General features: G+C 42.9%; 3 protein-coding genes across 3 annotated transcripts; 2 read left to right on the top strand and 1 right to left on the bottom strand.

Moving 5' to 3' along the window:
* Nucleotides 1–1,040: 1,040 nt before the first annotated feature.
* LOC311108383 (BMP-binding endothelial regulator protein-like) lies at nt 1,041–8,226 on the top strand (the record flags this gene model as incomplete). The annotated part of the gene is made up of 12 exons (XM_084151017.1): nt 1,041–1,052; nt 1,328–1,418; nt 1,522–1,604; nt 2,059–2,158; nt 2,338–2,447; nt 2,666–2,800; nt 3,021–3,125; nt 5,301–5,346; nt 5,599–5,955; nt 6,078–6,414; nt 6,640–6,770; nt 6,918–8,226. The coding sequence occupies 12 exons, from the start codon at nt 1,041–1,043 to the stop codon at nt 7,097–7,099; spliced, it is 1,689 nt and encodes a 562-aa protein (XP_084007143.1). The 3' UTR covers nt 7,100–8,226.
* A 2,937-nt stretch (nt 8,227–11,163) lies between these two features.
* LOC311116544 (ELL-associated factor 1-like) lies at nt 11,164–14,658 on the bottom strand. Its single transcript, XM_084157427.1, has 6 exons — nt 14,409–14,658; nt 13,703–13,797; nt 13,414–13,550; nt 13,112–13,290; nt 12,752–12,997; nt 11,164–12,622 (listed from the first exon to the last, which is right to left on the bottom strand). The coding sequence occupies exons 1-6, from the start codon at nt 14,509–14,511 to the stop codon at nt 12,576–12,578; spliced, it is 807 nt and encodes a 268-aa protein (XP_084013553.1). The 5' UTR covers nt 14,512–14,658; the 3' UTR covers nt 11,164–12,575.
* A 214-nt stretch (nt 14,659–14,872) lies between these two features.
* LOC311116555 (tRNA N(3)-cytidine methyltransferase METTL6-like) lies at nt 14,873–19,755 on the top strand. Its single transcript, XM_084157428.1, has 5 exons — nt 14,873–15,424; nt 15,501–15,635; nt 15,726–15,896; nt 15,990–16,131; nt 19,440–19,755. The coding sequence occupies exons 1-5, from the start codon at nt 15,122–15,124 to the stop codon at nt 19,592–19,594; spliced, it is 906 nt and encodes a 301-aa protein (XP_084013554.1). The 5' UTR covers nt 14,873–15,121; the 3' UTR covers nt 19,595–19,755.
* The last annotated feature ends 609 nt before the right edge of the window (nt 19,756–20,364 follow it).

Below are 20,364 nucleotides of genomic sequence, written 5' to 3'. Positions count from 1 at the left end.
AGATAGCCAAGGGGTTGGAGGAAAGAAGAGACATAAAGAGAAAGAAAGGCAGATGAAGTTGAGGGGGGGGATGAGAGAGAGAGAGAGAGAGAGAGAGAGAGAGAGAGAGGAGAGAGAGAGAGAGAGAGAGAGAGAGAGAGAGAGAGAGAGAGAGAGAGAGAGAGAGAGAGAGAGAGAGAGAGAGAGAGAGAGAGAGAGAGAGAGAGAGAGAAGAGAGAGAGAGAGAGAGAGAGAGAGAGAGAGAGAGAGAGAGAGAGAGAGAGAGAGAGAGAGAGAGAGAGAGAGAGAGAGAGAGAGAGAGAGAGAGAGAGATAAAGATAAAGAGGGATGATATATGGCTCATTGTCTTTGGGGGAGGAGCCAGGTGAACTTGGCAGTACAGTCCACCCATCTGAGTCCAAGCCTCCCCAACCCAGTGTCTACCTCACAAGACTAACCCCACATGTCTCCTCAAAACACATTCAAACCACATGTATACCCAACCTCACTTACTGTATACACACCACACACTCACATGGTCCCACAATACCACTTAAAACACACACACAGATCTGAACACTATAAGTCAATAGCAGTGGACACAGCTGTGTGAGGGAGTGTCAGCTCCAGTATTGGGGAGGTCCAGTCAAACTAGGCTATGTGTTAGTATGCGTGTTGAAGGCTTGCGTGCAAAAAAAGCAGAGCTCCCCACACCACTCGATTACTCCATCCCCAAGATACCCACACACAGGGAAAGGGAGGGGGGGGTCTAACCAGTATCCAGGCCTCACACACAAACAACGTGTTATGGTCCCTAGTTCTCACACTCCTAGTGTATGCAGAATATATGTCACTTCTATTGAACTAAACACATGGCAGACTAATGAGGTCTGCCCAGCAAGGGAGGTGTGTGTGTTGTGTGTGTGTGTGTGTGTGTGTGTGTGTGTGTGTTTCTGAGCTTCAGGTAATGGTGGTTCTCATGGAATATCTTGCTGATTCAGGATATTTTATTCAGGTACATTTTCAGTGAGTGATCAGGGGTGTCCCAGTGTGTAGAATAGATGCATGCATGTGTGAGATACAGAATGGTATGTCCCTATCTAATATCTTGCTTATGTAGTACATGCCTTACGTAACTCAAACAGGATTCAAACCGCTAAGCAACCGAGAGACGAGTTTGTCTAATACAGGAATGAGAGGTATTGAGCAGAATATTTGGGAATATAGGACATTCACTGACGTACGTAGCCTAGGACTGGACAGGGATGCTGCTTGGAATATGTCGTAGGAAATTTGCTTGAATAATGATAAATAAATCACTGTTTTAATTGCTTCCTGCTTTTGACAGGAAGGTGTCATAACTGAAGCGGAAGTGCAATGTGTCGTCCACTGCAAGAACCCCAAGATTCACCCCAAGAAGTGCTGTCCAACGTGCCAGAGTGAGTGAATGTGTACTCGTGTGTGTGTGTGCGCATGTGTGTGTGTGTGTGTGTGTGTGTGTGTGAGATAATAAAGTTAACCTCTGTGTCTCTTTTGTTCCAGGCTGTATCTTCGAGGGCCGTCTGTACAAAGAGAGGGAAGAGTTTCACCCAGAGGGAAAACCCTGTATTAAATGCACCTGCACTGTGAGTATACACTGTATAGACATGCATGTCTTCAGTCTCCACAGTACAGTGACTGGCCCCTCTGTGGTCCAAATGAGTTTGTCTTGGCCCCTCTGAAGTCCCCCCCTCCTCCCCTTAGTAAACAAACAGTGGAGGTGAGTGAGTAAACATATTAACTTGTGGTGAGTCTGTAAACACATTAACGCCTCAGTGGGACTAATGTACACTATGTCCTGTACCAGCCGTTAATAAGGGCACACTGCTACAGGGCCAGGGGGAACTGTGACAACTGTCTGGCATCTAGAGTAGCTGTGTTTGTGAGCTGTTATAGGTGGCAACCCAGGTTTCACAGGTCCAGACAAAGGTACACATTATATTGTATAAGGGAAAAGGTCATTAGGTGGAGATAAGTTGAATAATGCATAAGAGAAGATTAATGCAGCATTGTTCTAACATCGATGTTGTGTTCTTTCAGGGAGGGCGGACCCTATGCATCAGGGAGGTGTGTCCTGTCCTCTCATGCCCCACCCACCTGAGCCACACTCAGCCCGGACAGTGCTGTCCCAAGTGCCTCGGTAACACCCCACTCTCATCAAATTCCTAATAGGACTCTCAGATAGAAGTCTGGAGAACATATTCATATTTTATGAAAAAGAGTACTTATCTCAAATTTACACCTTATTAAAACATCATAACAGTTCTAATAATTATCATCAAACTGATCTCTTTTTTTCTTTCTCTGTCTCTCCGTCAGGTCAGAGGAAAGTGTTTGACCTGTCGATGGGAAGTTGTCTGTTCCACAGTGAGGTCTATGAGAACGGCACCTCCTTCAAGCACGACAACTGCACCAGCTGTACCTGCAAGGTAAGAACTGACCAGGGAACCAGACCCCAGAACTCTATTCAACGTATGTACCATATCACCAAGTTACCATCAATAACTGACCCCTTCTCCTTCCCTCGTATCTCTCAACCTTCAACTTCTTATATGCCATATTACCAAGTTATTAATTAGTAATAAGATTACCAAGTTCATCAATAACTGACTTCTTCACCTTCCCTCGTATCCCTCCACCTTCCCAGAATTCCACTGTGGTGTGCAGGAAGCGCTGCTCTCGGCCTGGCAGTTGCCATGGTGACCAGTGCTGTGAGGAGTGTCTGTCCTTCGTGAAGGTAGCGGAAGTGAAGTACTGCCGGGTCAGGAACAAGATCTACCGGGTGAGACACTGTGGGACAACACCCTAATGATGCATCCCTGATATCAACTTCGAAAAATAGAACCTTACCATTGCCTCAACATTCAACACTGATACTATCCACAGCAGCTGTCCTTATTCTGACATTTATATGCATATTTATACAGACATTAATACTTGATTGATAAGTTGATTGATGTTGTGGTTGATTGGTTCCCTCTCTGCTTCTTACTCTGCTCTAGGAGGGAGACATGTGGTCGTCTGTGAACTGCACCCTGTGTGCCTGTATCAATGGGGCCATCGAGTGCCAGCCAAAGCAGTGTGTGCCAATCATCAGCTGCCCCTCGGTGAGTGACAGGCTCAAGGCCCAATCACAAACTGTCTCTTTTTGTATCACGCCTTTTTCATTCCAGGAATTGTTCAATTAAGTGATGTGAATGACGACATCGATTAGAATATACTTAAAAAATATGCTCACTCACTTTACCTATCACCTTAACGCTGGAATCCGTACTTGGTGAAACTGCCATGTCCGTTTGCGATATTACAACAACAAAGTAGTTACTTCAAACAACAAACACCGTTTTTTTCCCTCAGACATCATTGCAAATCATTGCACCCGTGATAGAACAGCAGAGTATGTACTGCAAGTTATTTTTACCACAATGCTGAATGCTCCTCCCCTCCGTTTCATCAACAAAATAAAAACAATAACAAATGCGCTGGGGCGGACAGTGGCTCTGTTTTACCGTATGCAGATTTCAGCTTTAAACAATTTCCCACCTGCAATTTACATGCATTTATCCCTATGTTATGAACACTGCCTATACCTATAGGACATATCCCTGTGGTCCCTCTGTTCTCACTGAATCATCAACATGAGACAGTCCCTTTCACACTTCATCACATAAACAACCTACCACGACCATCACGTCCCCATCCATCTGGTCCCTTTCCCGCTCAGACAGACAGAGGTTGTCTACCGTCCAGAGTTACTATCTGTGACTAACCGCCACACGTTAAATCCACATGCGTGACGTGTTGGTGTCACTGTAGGCAGCTGGCTGGAAGCTGATTTAGCGGTGGAGCGGTAAGGAGCAGTCAGAACCGATTCACCTGGGCCAGAACAGTGTGAGTGGGCCAAGGCACGACTGTGGTAACTTACCACAGTAACCATACCTTCCGCTGTCAAGTGGTTGAGTAACGGTCCCAGTTCGCACGGCTGTCACCTGTCATACGGTCGCGTTGAGGTCACCTGTCTTGGGATGATGTAGTAGATTCTTTGAAATCCAGTGACCAAATGGTCAGTTACTTATTCATGCTGTCAGTGACCAGCGTTCACACGGTTACAATGGTTACATAGCCTCACCTGTTATGGTCACATAGCGGCTGTTTGTTGCACGGTAATGTAGTGGTCATCTGTTCTTTCATACGTTCATATAGTCGACATTAAAGGCTCATTGCCATTCTTTTTTAAGCTAGCAACCCACCACCATCACATATACACAACACCCATATGGTTATGGAGCAGATAATGGTCAAATAGTAGCATAATGAACTGTCATACGGTCATCAGTCAGACAGTAAAATGACAGTCACATATGGCTGCCTTTGTCATGGATTCCTAGTGGTCACACAGCGTTCACCTGTCATACAGTCATGAAGTATATCTCCTAACGGCCATCTGTGTTTGTGTCTTGGTCACTGGGTCATGGTCATCTGTCGTAATAGTCACATAACAGCCAAATGAGACACGGTCACCTAACGGTCAATTGCAATATAGATATGGTCACATAGCGGTCACCTGTCATACAGTATCACAACATCCACTCATCATACCTTCCCGGTGGTCATGTAGCGTTCACCTGTCACACTGTCACAGTGCAGTCACCCATATGTCTGCCCCTCTGTCCCATAGGAGACATACAGTCTCCAGTCAGGTCTTTGTCTGGGTGATGTTTGAGTGACAGTGAAGAAGAGCTTCCATATATTTAGACCCTGAAAGCCAATCTCTCCATCTCTCAAAGGCAGAGCTTCAAAGAGGGAGCGCCCTTTGTGCACTGTGATGAGGGTTGGGTGGGATCTGTGTGTGTGTGTGTGTGTGTGTGTGTGTGTGTGTGTGTGTGTGTGTGTGTGTGTGTGTGTGTGTGAGTGAGTGAGTGAGAGTGAGGATCTGGGAGAGAGAGAGAGAGAGAGAGGATCTGGGAGAGAGAACAGATCTGGGGCAAAGGTAAGTGGGGGTTGAGGGGGATAGAGTTCTCAAATGTGCACATCTGATGGAAGTTGAAACGTACCCTCCCCACCCACCCTCTCTCTCTTGCACACACACCAGGCAGAGAGTAACAATTGTCTGTATCAATGTCTCACTGTCCACGTTTGACTGGTTTTGTCTGTGTCTATGTGTGTGGGTATTAATATGTAATGTGTCCAGTTGACTGTCTGTCTGTCTCTTGCGCTCTGACTGGCTGCCTACTGATCTCTCTCTATGTCTGTGTATCTAACGGTCTGTCTGTCTCTCCTAGAATAAGATCCTGAACAGAACAGGCTGCTGCCCGGTTTGCACTGAAAGTGAGTAAGTTACTCCCCTCTTCCTCTGCTGGGTCCTCACACACCTTTGTGGGTTGGATTTTGCAGTTTTGTGGCAGTTGTTTCTTTCTTGGTCTTCTCTCAAATTGAAATTGAGTCATGTTGTATTAATCGCAGATTTCTCATGCAAAATACAGGAAAACTAGATGGATCAAATTGATGCCCATAATTAAACACACTCCCTCTTTCTCCTCCTTCCCTGCCTCTCTCTCTCCCTCCTATCACTCCTTCCAGAGCCAGGCGTGTGTACCGTATTCGGCGACCCCCACTACAACACCTTCGACGGGCGCACGTTTAACTTCCAGGGAACCTGCCAGTATGTTCTGACTCAAGACTGTGGTGGTGTCCCCTCCGGCGGGGGTGGAAACAGCGCCGACTCTGGCTTCACGGTTCTGGTGAGGAACGATGCGAGGCGAACCCGCTCCTACTCCTGGACCCAGTCAGTGGAGCTGAGGATAGGAGGGCTGAGTCTCAGCCTGCACCAGCACCTGACGGTGAGGAGGAACGGCACACGCATCGCCCTGCCCTACCATGGCCCTGGGGTCCACATCGACCTGGATGGATACCTGCTCAAACTCACCACCATCGCAGGTTAGACGGGCTGCATGTTAACTTAATTGGAACCCAAAGAACACTGCTAAAGCACACTGTAGCTCCTTTTTGAAGCATAACTTTGTCTCTCTCTTTCTTTCTCCCTCCTCCCCCTCCATCAGGTCTGGAGATCACGTGGGACGGGGACAGCTTTGTGGAGGTGGTGGCTGCTCCTCACCTGCGCGGTCGTCTCTGTGGCCTCTGTGGGAACTACAATGGACACAAGCGGGATGACACCATGGGCAGCGACGGCCTCTTCAAGTTCGTCGTGGATGAGTTTGCCGAGTCGTGGCGCGTGGACGGGAACGAGGTTTGTGCCCAGCCCCTCAGGAGGCCCACCTCGTACCTCTGTCCCGGCAGTGTAAAGGTGAAGTTCCGCGCCCACAGGGAGTGTCAGAAGCTCAAGTCTTGGGAGTTCCAAAAGTGTCACCGGGTGGTGGACTTTGCCTCCTTCTACAGGTCAGTGGTGCTTGGGGTGTCTCAGGAACATTGGGGAGCATAATTTGACACAACGCTCTTGTGACATGTTATTCATATATCAAACGTGATATTTCATTATCTCCGATGTGCATAGAATGTCCAGTGTTGTGTCGAACATGGAACCCTCTTAGTATGGAGATACATTTAATCCAGTCCATTTAATTTAATTCAACAGTTATTTTTCTTATCTCTCTCTCTCTCTAGGTCCTGTGTAACAGACATGTGTGAGTGTCCGGTGCATAAGAACTGTTACTGTGAGTCCTTCATTGCCTACAGCCGGGCCTGTGAGAGGGAGGGAGCCCCCGTCCACTGGAAGCCAGAGGCTGCCTGCATGGGTGAGTGACAGCACACACAGCCTATCACTAAACTTCATGGAACAGGGGACTCCCCCCACATTCAATTTGCTCAACAGAATGTATCTCTGAAATCCATTCATGCAATTCTGTCAAACCAACCCCATCTTCTCCCTCCCACCTTCTCAGCCACCCAGTGTAAACACGGAGCGGTGTATGACACCTGTGGCCCGGGCTGCACCAAGACCTGTGACAACTGGAACGAGATCGGGCCTTGCCACAAGCCCTGCGTGGCCGGCTGCCACTGCCCAGCCAACCTGGTGCTGTTCCAGGGCCGCTGCATCAAGCCCACAGCCTGCCCTGGCCGGTGACCCTAGTGTCCCAGAGGAAGGGGGCCGAGAGAGGGCCAAACAACCAACACTGCCTGGCACTCAGGGTTCATACCTGGGGGAGTGAGGGGAACATGGGGGGTGAGTGTTGGGTGATGGATGGATGAACAGACAGGCAACGATGGACTGAAGGGAATCTCAGAAGAGAGGTGGGTCAGCTAGAGGCCTCGTCCACTCTGAGAGAGATAGATACCGGCCATCACGGACTGGGGTTTGAAGCTCCGCTATCTGCTGCTCTTACTCGTCCAGCAATACCTTTGTGTTTCCACAGGATGGCGCCCATGTTGTCATTAAAATGGGATAGGTATCTGGAGGGAAACATCACCCTTCTAGATAAAGGGGAGGAGGCTCTTTGGGAAAGCCTTTGTGGCTATGCTTCATTAGTTACTGGACACTCAAGGGACATCCATCCAGACTGCTATGGACCCTCAGGAAAAGGGTGGGGCTGGCTCTCTGTTGAGCCAATATGGCCTCAGTGTTTCACTTTGTTGCAGCACACAGACATTCAAAACCAGGAAACCAACCAATGCATCTTGAACAAGCATGTACACCCTGCCAGCATAAGGGATAAGCTCTACGATGAATATATTGAACAACCCCCAGGTTTCACTTGCATAGGATTCTTTTATACTGTAAACTAACAAGATTTGTATAAAAACAGATAGCATTTTGTATTATTATTATTGTTATTTGTTTGTTGTTGATATTGTTAATTTATATATCGATCAATTGATATGTTGTAGCAAGAGCCAGATTCATAAATCTAATTTCGCTATAAATGATTTAAAGGGAAAAAAGCTATTTATGTATTTGTTGTTTAGTTTGTATAATTGTGTCTTGTTTGAAGAGAAACGCCCAAATGTGACTTGGTTGTTGCGCCATCGCAGGGAAGAAACGTACTGTATTTTTAAATGCTCAGTGTGTACAGGTTGTTGTGTGTTGATTCTCAAACTGAAGGTGTTCCTCGAGACGTACATTTCACTTGACTTTGTAAGTTATTATTTAAGACCAGCAATATATAATTTTCATGAAACTCATCTCTGACAGTTTTCTTCCTTTATTTTGGTTGACTGATGTGAGGTCAACACATAAAAAGTTAATTACATTTACATTACAGAAAGCATCTATTCAATTTAAATACATGTGCACACTATAATACACCTCAAATCTCAAAAACTAGAGATAAACGCAAGAAGTCAACCACCTCGATAAATGTGTCAAGAGAGGTTGTACTGGGACAGTAACAGTATGGGTCAGAAATAACACTGGATGCCAGAGAGACACACATTGGAAATAGCATTAGCATTCCAAGTACATGGATCAAACTGCTGTGAAAACAAAACATTAACATTTATATACCCATTGATTGATTGATGTCCCAGACACACAACAGCACCAGTTAAATACCATTTAAGCCCCTTATGAACACACAAACTGGTTGAATCAACGTTGTTTCAACGTAAATTTGTCAATGTATTGTGACATGGAATCTACGTGGAAAATACATTGGATTTGAAAAAAGTAATCAATGTAAACTTATTTTGAGGGTGGAATTTCATCAATGTAACCAATTTTCAACATAGACAAACCTTGTATAAAATATGTTGAATTTGTACCTTTGAAACAACGTCAGATCTTCAACGACATATCCACTATCAGGAAAAAAACTTTAAGCTGGGCAGCACCTCCTATTGGAGAGTTGATCTATATACAGCTATTCATTTGGTCTCCCATTCAGGGTTTTAACCAAGCCCAGCCCTGCTTAGCTTTGATATTTGTCACTGACTATAATAGGACTAGATAGAATAGGACTAAGTTAAAGAATAGGACTAAATCAAAGTTTATGTAAAGTGCATTTAAAGTTTGATTAGATTTAGTCCTATTCTTTAACTTAGATTTTTGGTTGAGATGGAGACACAAATCCAACATATCAATTATTAATTTGTAGACAAACTGGATATTGAATTGTGTTTGGTTGTCAATGCAACCAAATATCAACATTTGAAGGAGATGTATCTTCTGATTGGATAGTTCCATCTGTTCCACTGACTTAGTCTGGCTTTAATTCCAGTTTGTCTACAAATTAATTATTGATATGTTGGATTCAGGTCTCCATCTCAACCAAAAAAGTTAAAGAATAGGACTAACCACATCGAACCTTAAATGCACTTCAACTTTGATTTGATCCTATTCTTTCATTTTGATTCTTGGAGACATGAATCCAACATATCAATAATTAATTTGTAGACAAACTGGAATTAAAGCCAGACTAAGTCAGTGGAACAGATGGAACTATCCAATCAGAAGATACATCTCCTTCAAATGTTGATATTTGGTTGTGTTGACAACCAAACACAATTCAATATAACTTTTGCAATACAGTAAATAGCCTATTAACTTGTCCACAGGTTAACAAATGATATGTTGGATTCACCTCTAACTAAACCAAAAATAAAAGTTAAAGAATAGGATTAAGCAAGTGGCTCAGATGAAACCATCCAAGCATTAGATATCCTTTAAAATGTTGATATTTGGTTTCCTTTTGGAATACAGTAAATAGCCTAAAGTTAAGGCTATCTTACAAACTAATGTGACAGTATTTATTCAACCTTAAAATGAGTAACACACATCCATGTGTGATGAGGTGTGAATGAAGGAGTCCGGCGCAGGAGGTAAAACACCGAAGTCCAGAGTTTATTCCGTTTACATAAATAAAACGCACCCAGCAATAACAAATGGAAGAGTCGAGCTACTCGCTCTCACAATGAAACAATCACTCACAAAGACAAGGGGAACAGAGGGAACACGTATACACATACTAATTAGGGGAATGAGCACCAGGTGTGTGTGATTGACAAGACAAGATAAGTGGAGTGATGAGAATGGGATCGGCAGTAGCTAGTAAACTGGTGACGACGAACGCCGAAACATGCCCAAACAAGGAAGGGAGTCAGCCTCGGTTGAAGTCGTGACACCATGGCCACATTTTGAAGCTAGCCTACAGTAACTATACATGTCTTCTTATGTAATAATAGAAAGCGTGCATGCCCAAGATAGCATCCAAACACCGCAGGTCTGTGGAGATCTTCACAATTGCTATAATAATCTGCGCAGAATGTCGAACACCATTGATCACTTGCACTATGTGTTTTTAATGTAATCTCAACTGCAATCCAGGTCATTTGGTCGCGCTATTAGAGTATGCACAGTGATAACACATTAAATTGTTGTATAAATACAAAATATCTGACATTGTATTACCATTTTAACTTTGTTGTGCTTTTAAATGGTTGAAAGCATAGTGATAACACAATGGAAATTCAACAAACTTCTGGCTGTCTCTTTCAGTGGGTGAATAAAGGTTGAAATCTCATTGATCAATGTCTCAACCAAATATTACCCAAATTTCCACGTTGAAATTACGTGATGTGCCCAGTGGGATACTATGGCAGGGATACACCACAATGTCACATCTCTATGGAGGACACATCAAGATATTTGTTTTAACCCTTTTTATCGATTTGTTATGACTTTTGGACTAGGGATTGTTTTGTTATAGGGCACATGATATAGAGTATCAAATTATATTCACTGTCACAACAGTTCCTAAATTAAAAGATGTGATCCAATGTGACTGCTATCACTCCAAATCAGTTGAATCTATGGAACTGATGAAAAAACAAGTGGTCAATTTATTGCAGCGGTTATATTTTATGAATAACTCAAAGTCTGATGAAAATAGACTCATGTCTAAGTAAAAATAGAAGTTCAGTGTCACTACTTGTTCAGAGTCTTGTTTTGCTTCTTTGGTACGTCTGAAAATGTCTACACTGGTCTGACACTAGGCCAGTGATATATAATTGGGAACTTGGGACAGTGATATATGGTTGGCCCAGTAACCACGTTTCCGTCCAACCTTTTTATGCGAGTAAGGTTCATGTCGGATAAAGAAATGCCACTACAGGCCTGATGGAAACAGCACATTTGTCGGTAAACTTTCCAAATGTCGACTAAACTAAATACGCTAGACAAGGTGGGATCTTTTTGTGTCTGTAAATTTAATTATGCGAAAAAAGACGGTGGAAACGCCTTTATATTGACATAACTATCATATCGAAGTAAATTTGGAGTCACGTGATGATATTGCGTGATCCTCCCACTACAACTCGGGAAAGCATGCAGTTTATTAGGCTAAATGAAATAAATGAAGGGTGGTGAAAGTGCACTGTGATGAGCTTGATGCGCCTTTCCAATAAATGTGATCGATGCTTGACAAATAAAAAATAATCACGCTCTTATCCATAACAATCTCATCATGTAGACTTGCCTATCTGCGAGCTGTTGGCTAGAGCGCACGTGCCAACACCAGAGATTTGCAATATAATGCAACATTTCTTCAGTAGAGTTTAAAATGCGATGGAAACCCATTTAACTTGTATTTTTTATTCGGTACATGGGAATTCAATCGCAAAAGTTGTTTTTATGTGCAATAAGTCATCACGCACATACTGTTATCCCCAACAAGTCAATTTGATGCAAACATCTCTGGTGGGAATATGCACATATTGTTTTTATACGGATTTTACAACATTCGCATTAAAATCTGTCACCAATTGGATGGAAACCTAGCTATTGAGTGAGACAGAATCAGAAAGTCAAATGATAGATGTGGAAATAGTAGATCAGCGATAAAGGGTATGGTGAACTAAGTACTGGGTGTTGGTTAGGTGCTGTTAAAAGCAATGCAAAATATTTTAGGTGGAAACTACTGAAAGTGATATTACAATTAAACTAAAGTGCTTTGACATGTAAAGCATTGACCCAGGCTCATTTACTACCATTACCTGTTACTGATGTTCACCAGAACAGGTCAATATTCCAGCTAAAACCTTTAGTAAGTGGTAAATTTAAACTTTAGAATCTGATGCTACGTAAAAAAATATGAGTATGTCCTTTAGTATCATCTATAGCTTAGATCAATGTGAGCTGTATCCTTGCCTCTTAAAAGACTGATTTTGAAAGTGTCATGATACTGATAAAAACATGGAATGGGTGAAATGCTTTCAGTGCCTTCTTTTGATTTGCAGATAAATAGGGAGGCTGGGGGTGATATAGTCCAAATAAGCCCCTCCCCCTGTGATGAAACAAGAAAACAAAGACTTGTGATACAAGTTGATACAACTAGGAGCTCTAACTACAGAAAATATGTATATGCATTCTAATATATATATATTCTTAATACAAATCAAAATATACAGCTAATCAAAAATACACTATTAAATCTCCAGGTTGGCCGGCTTCTCAGAGATTTAAAAAATACAATAAAACCAGGTTTTACAGTTGGGTCAGTTACCACAGCAATGAAAAAATGGCACCAGGCAAAGAGAAGAAAGAAGGGAGCAAGATGGTGTGATAATGAGAGGTAGAGAGAGTGAGCAGGAGAGAGACTGGAGGCAGTTCAGTCATCACTGTCGCTGCCTGACTCGCTCAACTGGAGGTCATTCCCTGTGGACACACAAACAACACACATTACTACATTGCAACCACCACCTACATACCTCTATCGAGAGATAAATTATTAGTAGTCCCCCCAAAGTAGAGTGCTACACTGGCCCTACCAGCCCTGGTACTCACTGAGCGTGTTCATCAGCTGGTTGCTGCCCGGTTGCCTGTCTGCTCCTCCGTTGGCCATGGGGTTACGGTTGGGGGAGGGCTGGATGTGGGGGAGAGGGAGTGGGACAGGTTGGGGATGAGGGGCGTCATGCTCCCCATCACTGCTGGAGCTGTCGTCCCCACTACCAGAGCCACTGGCCGAGTCAGATGAGCTGCTGCCGCTACTGCTACTCATCTGTTCAATAACCTCCACCTCCGCTCGCAGCTCTGTGCCAGGACAGGAGGGGGCGACAGAGGCAATAGAGTCAGTACACAGTCAAAGTCAATCGAGAAACAAGAATGATCACATGGTAAAAGTTGTGGCAACATGAAGAGGCTCACCTCTCTTGATGTCATCTAGCTGGGGCTCAGGGGAGGGGTTGTCCTTGGAAGGGGAGGGGGAGGTCTTGGCCCCTGCACCAGGCTTAGTGGGGGCACGGAACTGCGCTGGAGGCTGGGGGGCAGTGGCACGCACCGACTGCTGCTCAATCCTGGCCTGGATCTTACTGCTGCCCTCCGCTCTGAAAAACCAAGTCAACAGCTGCACATCTACTGTCACAAATGATCTGCAAAACACATTTCTTAATTCACAAGTTAATTGTTACTATGTATTTTTGAGACAATGTTTTGGTTAACCCCCTCACCTGGTTTTCTTGACCTGGATACTGCTGCTCAACTTCTCCAGCATGTACTCCCCAGTGTCATGATTTATGATAAGAACACAGTCTTTCTGATATGGCCGCTTATTCCCTTTGAATACTGTCATGGGTGGTGTAGAGCCCTAAGAACAGCACAAGAACAAGTATCATGATCAAGTACACAGTTTGCTTTCATCTTTCTGCAGTGGAGTTATCAGAATTAACTTTTGTCATTGTACAGCAGAGGCAAAAGACCACAGCTGAGTAACAATGACTAAAAAACACCCACTCTTACTGGAATGTGAGGTAATGTGATGGTGACTTCCTCTCCTTTACCGACTTGCAACTCTCCCTCGCAGCTTGTGTCAATTGAAGCTGGTTTGAAATCATCTACAAGTGTGAAAGAGTGAGAAAGGTAATTATAAAGTCAGAAATACTAGTTACCTGTCCAAAATTGTAATCAGTAACCTAACTTTTGGATTACCCAAACTCAGTAACGTAATCTGATTACTTTCCCCTTAAGAGGAATTAGAAGAAGTAAAAAAGGACACATTAAACGCATTTGGTGTGTCATCATAGTGGTCTCTGATTTGTGGTCAGACTCGCTCAGGTGGAACAACCTTAAACTTGCGCCTTTTTTCAGTACTCAATTGAATGTCATTGAGAAAATAGAAAGATGTTAATGTATTTTTTCGCAAACATCCTTTCTGAATTTAAAAGTAATCACCTTGCTACGCTACTTAGTTTTTCAAAAGTATTTGTAATCTGATTACAATATTTTTGCTCGTAACGTACCTGATTCCCATTAGTTTTTTGTAATCAAGCTAGCTAACTAACAGTAACTAGCTATATTGTTAGCTAACGTTAGCTAGCTGACGAAGATAGTTAGCTAACATTATCTAACTTACCAAAAGGCGTGACTAAAGTTGGGTATAGTAAAATAAACTTAACATATTTACACATTTATACTTAATCACTAAAAATATTGTCTGGCTACTAACATCTGATGGTGTGAAATGACGATTTTGGCCTCTTCTCAAAGCTCTCTCCGAGCTTCAAAACATGTTCTTCTTTGTCCAAGAGCGGATTTGTACTCCCATTCATGACTCTGCTGGAAGTTTAAGATTCACATGTATTTAAAATATGCTGCTTTATAACATTTAATGATAAGCTAGCTATGCAGCTAGCTAAGCTGTTCAGCAAAACAATCCATACGCCACATGACCACTTATTTCCCTGTTTTGTTCCAGTGCTGAAATGTCACCGATAGGGTCTGAAAACCCTGCTTGGTTTGACTCCAAAAGAAACACCCACAAATCAGCATATTTAGTACCTTAGAATTAGTAACAATGTATTATTATCTATTAGTATAATAATAATAATTTCACCTCACACGAATAAGTACAACGTTTTTACTGACTGATATAAACAGGCCGGAATCATCGTAATCAAACACTGTTCCCACACGGACGAAGAAGACTACATGCCACACGAGAAATCTTAGAACATTTCTGGAACATTTGCGTTCATTAAAAATGTATGTGGAAATATTTCGTGCATTTTCATTAGCAGTCTATCTATCACTACAATGTGTTAGTACCATCCATTAATATTAGCTGGATCATTTAATATGGATTGATGAAATATAATAGATTTGAGAATGTCAAGGAAGTTCTGCTATTAGCTACTACCGTTAACTACAGTAGTGCAAGTTATGGCACTATCAAAGCAAGACGACACAGCCAATGTTGTACTCCCTGGAGAGGAACCCAAAGACAGATTGCCATGTCTTACCCAACCAGTCCAAAGCAAAACATCTACTGGCAGGACTTTGAATGAGAAAGAGATGGAGAAACTGACAGGTGACCAGACTTTGGTGTCTGACTTCAAGCAGATGAAGTTGGAAAAGGAGGCACAGAAAAACTGGGACTTGTTTTACAAAAGGAACACTACAAACTTTTTCAAGGATAGGCATTGGACCACCAGAGAGTTTGAAGAACTGAAAGTGTGCCTTGAGGTAAGAAGATGGTGTAGGATGTTGTTAGGTTCCCAACTAGGGGTGCATCTCAATATGGTACGTTTCTCTCTCTCAGTTTGAAGCCCAGAGGCTGGTCCTGCTTGAAGCTGGCTGTGGGGTTGGGAACTGCATCTTCCCACTACTGGAGGAAGACCTCAACATCTTTGTCTATGCCTGTGACTTCTCACCACGAGCTGTGGAGTTTGTGAAGGTAAGAAGATGTACCACTAATGACCCGGAGCTAGTGAGACTTTTAACAAAACAACCCTGATGTCCAGAGTCATTTTCTCTTTGTCCTCAGCAACACCCCCTGTACTGCACTGAGCGCTGCAGTGCGTTCCAGTGTGACCTGACTAAAGATGACCTGAGGGGTAATGTCCCAGTGGGCAGTGTGGATGTGGCCACGCTCATATTCGTCCTCTCAGCCATCCACCCAGACAAGATGCAGCAGGCTCTGGACAACATTTACAGGGTGAGACAGGGCTGAGGAAAAGCATGAAACTGCAGTAAACACTTTAAACACCCTCAAAATAACTCGTGACTGAATTGACATTCTCTGTGTCAGGTTCTGAAGCCAGGGGGCATCATTCTGTTCAGGGACTATGGCCTGTATGACCACGCCATGATGAGGTTTAAGGCCGGAAACAAACTGGGAGAGAACTTCTACGTCAGGCAGGACGGCACCAGGTCTTATTTCTTCTCCAAAGGTCAGTCCATTCCTCTTTCTCTTTCCTCTCCTACATTTTCCCTCGTAGTAGTTCTTTTAGCTTTTTTGTCTTTCTTTCTTTCTTTCTCTCATCACATAACGCACAAGCAGTAAGCAGTCGGTCTCTTCTATGGGACTCTTTCTCTGTTTATACATTTTTCTTCTTCTTCGATGAGGTTTAACGGCAGTTGGCATCCAATAAATGTTGCATTACTGCCACCTACTAGACTGGAGTTTAACTCCCTTATACTTTTCTTTTTTTTTAAATATACAAAAAAATAATAATACTAATACCCTATCATCTAACACTACACTCACAAAACATTAAAAATAAATAAAAAATATCATACTCCACTATTTAAATCTATTTTGTCCTACTTCAGGCCAACAGCCTGAAAGGATCGGACATCGCCACTTAACACACCCTGTAACTCTTCCGATGTCAAGTCTTGCACACCAAAATACCTCTCCGTAGCTGCCACCACAACCTCTATTTTCTGCTACTTACGTTCCATCCCTGCAGTAGAGTTGATAACCATTGCTATAAATGCCAAAAATCCAATCTTACTGAAACATACAGTACCAGTCAAAAGTTTGGACACACCTACTCATTCAAGGGTTTTTCTTTATTTTATACAATTTTATACATTGTATAATAATAGTGAAGACATCAAAACTATGAAATAACACATATGGAATCATGTACTAACCCAAAAAGTGTTAAACAAATCAAAATATATTTTATACTTGAGATTCTTCAAATAGCCACTCTTTGCCTTGATGACAACTTTGCACACTCTTGGCATTCTCTCAACCATCATAACCAGGAATGCTTTTCCCACATATGCTGAGCACTTGTTGGCTGCTTTTCCTTCACTCTGTGGTCCGACTCATCCCAAACCATCTCAATTGGGTTGAGGTCGGAGAATAGTGGAGGCCAGGTCATCTGATGCAGGACTCCATCACTCTCCTTCTTGGTAAAATAGCCCTTACACAGCCTGGAGGTGTGTTGGGTCATTGTCCTGTTGAAAAACAAATAATAGTCCCACTAAGCCCAAACCAGATGGGATGGCGTATCGCTGTAGAATGCTGTGGTAGCCATGCTGGTTAAGTGTGCCTTGAATTCTAAATAAATCACAGTCAGTGTCACCAGCAAAGCACCCCCACACCATAACACCTCCTCCTCCATGCTTTACGGTGGGAACTACACATGCGGCGATCATCCGTTCACCCACACCGCATCTCACAAAGACACTGCGGTTGGAACCAAAAATCTCCAATTTGGACTCCAGACCAAAGGACACATTTCTACCAGTCTAATGTCCATTGCTCGTGTTTCTTGACCCAAGCAGGTTTCTTCTTATTATTGGTGTCCTCTAGTAGTGTTTTTTTTGCAGCAATTTGACCATGAAGGCCTGATTCACACAGTCCCCTCTGAACAGTTGATGTTGAGATGTGTCTGTGACTTGAACTCTGTGATGCATTTATTTGGGCTGCAGTTTCTGAGGCTGGTAACTCTAATGAACTTATCCTCTGCAGCAGAGGTAACACTGGGTCTTCCATTCCTGTGGCGGTCCTCATGAGAGCCAGTTTCATCATAGCGCTTGATGGTTTTTGCGAGTGCACTTGAAGAATCTTTAAAGGTTCTTGAAATGTTCCGTATTAACTGACTTTCATGTGTTAAAGTAATGATGGACTGTCATTTCTCTTTGCTTATTTGAGCTGTTCTTGCCATAATAGGGACTTGGTCTTTTACCAAATAGGGCTATCTTCTGTATACCACCCCTACCTTGTCACAACACAACTGATTGGCTCAAACGCATTAAGAAGGAATTAAATTCCACAAATTAACTTTTGAAATGCATTCCAGGTGACTACCTCATGAAGCTGGTTGAGAGAATGCGAAGAGTGTGCAAAGCTGTCATCAAGGCAAAGGGTGGCTATTTGAAGAATCTGAAATATAAAATACATTTTGATTTGTTTAACACTTTTTTGGTTACTACATGATTCCATATGTGTTATTTCGTAGTTTTGATGTCCACTATTATTCTGTAATGTAAAAATAAAGAAAAACCCTTGAATGAGTAGGTGTGTCCAAACTTTTGACTGGTAGTGTATATCACTTGTTGGTTTATCCCTCTGTACTGGTATAGGTCTACTACTCACACCACTCCTCTCAGGATCCCTCCCCCTTGACCCATCTTCCTCTACTTTCTTCACTGCCTCAGCATATGACAACTTCTGCACTACTCTAACCCTGGAAACCTCAACCTGCCTCTCTTGCATGGGCACCCCTACATTTAACACATACCACTGCTTTCCCCAATGCTACACATTCCTTGGTCTTATGCCCTTCTGCACACTTCTCACATCTAGGAACCTCCCTCCTACACACTGCTGCCACATGCCCATAAGCTTGACACCTGTAACAATGTAATGTATTCAGCACAAAAGCTCGTACAGGATAACTTATATATCCTAATATCACTTTGTCGGGCAAAGACTCAACATCAAAACTCAAAAGAACAGACAATGACTCGACTGTTTCTCCACTCACTCCAACCTGTCTGCGTCTCACCAAACGACGAGCATCACAAACACGGGAATCTTCTCCTTCAGTTGGTCAGCTTTCACATTTACCGCTACCCCAGTAATCACTCCTTTCAATGGCTCCCTTTTCTTGAGAGCAAAACAATTCACATATCTTGTCCCCATTCATTTAACACGGAGCTCCTGCTCCCTCTGACCAGCAGAAACACAAACAATTATCACTAGACCACTTCTGGTTACCCTCACCGATTCCACAGCACCCAACTCTGTTTTCACCCAACCTGAAACCACAAATGGATCAGCCAAAAGGCAAGGGTCCACTTTTTCCAAAAACGTCACTCCTACTGTCACAGACTCATCTTTATCCTGACCCTCGGTGCAAGCCTCGGGCCCCGAGAACTTCACCACACCTACCACCTCCGATACTTCGCCCTCATTCACTTCCATTTCTCCTATTGTCTTCAACTCACTCTGCTTACACTTTCTACCATTCTCCTTTAACAAACCATCTCCCTTATTTCTGCCATTTTTAACCGACTCAAGCTCACCCTCTTCCTCCCTCTCTCTCTCTTAGACCTCCTCTGCCTCTCTTTTTCCCTCCATTCCTCCTCCGTATTCCAAGTCTAACTCTCCTGATGATAATACTGCATGTCTCCTGACATACATCTTGTTCTTGCCTTGTCAAGGGACGCCATTTAACCGGCTGTCACAATCTCCGTACAATCTATACATTTTTCATCTGAACCTTCTGTGTTTCAGAGCTCTTAGCTGACCTGTTCAGAGGGGCGGGGTTCGAGAGTGTAACCAATGAGTACGTGCTACGAGAAACGGTCAATAAGAAGGAGGGACTTTGTGTGCCCAGGGTGTTCCTTCAAAGCAAGTTCCGAAGGCCAGACCAATTACAGAGCTCCTGAAGTCCCTTTCCGCAACAAATGTTTGAAACCTTCAAAGGCACAAATGGACTGAAACCTTCATATATAAACGGATATCATTGGACAAAAGCCTACACTGCCGTATTGCTGATCAAGTGCCGTTTGTTTGATTATGCTTTTTTATTAATAAAACTCAGTGGTGGAAAAAGTACCCAATTGTCATACTTTGAATGAGTAAAAGTAAAGATACCTTAATAGAAAATGACTCAAGTAAAAGTGAAAGCTACCCACTAAAATACTACTTGAGTAAAGTCTAAAATGATGTGGTTTTAAATATTCTTAGGTATCAAAAGTAAATGTAATTGCTAAAATATGCTTAAGTATCAAAAGTAAAAGTAAATGCTATAAATAATTTCAAATTCCTTATATTAAGCAAACCAGACAGCACAATTTATTTTTTATTTAACAATAGCCAGGGGCACACTCCAACACTCAGACATAATTTACAAACAAAGCATTTGTGTTTAGTGAAGTCCGCCAGATTAGAGGCAGTAGTGATGACTGCGCGTTCACTTGATAAGTATGTGAATTTGACTATTTTCCTGTCATGCTAAGTATTCGAAATGTAACGAGTACTTTTGGGTGTCAGGGAAAATGTAGGGGAGTAAAAAGTACATATTTTCTTTAGTAATGTAGTGAAGTAAAAGTTATAAAAAATAAAATGGTCAAGTACAGAATCCAAATAAAATACTTAAGTAGGACTTGAAAGTATTTTTACTTAGTTACTTTACACCAATGATAAAACTATATGT

Source organism: Coregonus lavaretus (genome assembly GCF_964263955.1).
Source record: "Coregonus lavaretus genome assembly, chromosome: 3".
Taxonomy (NCBI): Eukaryota; Metazoa; Chordata; class Actinopteri; order Salmoniformes; family Salmonidae; genus Coregonus; species Coregonus lavaretus.
The sequence above is the reverse complement of the archived record's forward strand: the minus strand, read 5'-3'. Positions and strand labels throughout refer to the sequence as shown.

Coding starts and splice junctions, on each gene's coding strand:
- LOC311116544 (XM_084157427.1), bottom strand. CDS start 14,511: ATGAATGGGAGTACAAATCCGCTCTTGGACAAAGAAGAACATGTTTTG. Junction 13,291..13,413: donor ATCCAGGTCAAGAAAACCAG/GTGAGGGGGTTA, acceptor TTGGTTTTTCAG/AGCGGAGGGCAGCAGTAAGA. Junction 12,998..13,111: donor GCTAGATGACATCAAGAGAG/GTGAGCCTCTTC, acceptor GTCCTGGCACAG/AGCTGCGAGCGGAGGTGGAG.
- LOC311116555 (XM_084157428.1), top strand. CDS start 15,122: ATGGCACTATCAAAGCAAGACGACACAGCCAATGTTGTACTCCCTGGA. Junction 15,425..15,500: donor AACTGAAAGTGTGCCTTGAG/GTAAGAAGATGG, acceptor TCTCTCTCTCAG/TTTGAAGCCCAGAGGCTGGT. Junction 15,897..15,989: donor CTCTGGACAACATTTACAGG/GTGAGACAGGGC, acceptor TCTCTGTGTCAG/GTTCTGAAGCCAGGGGGCAT.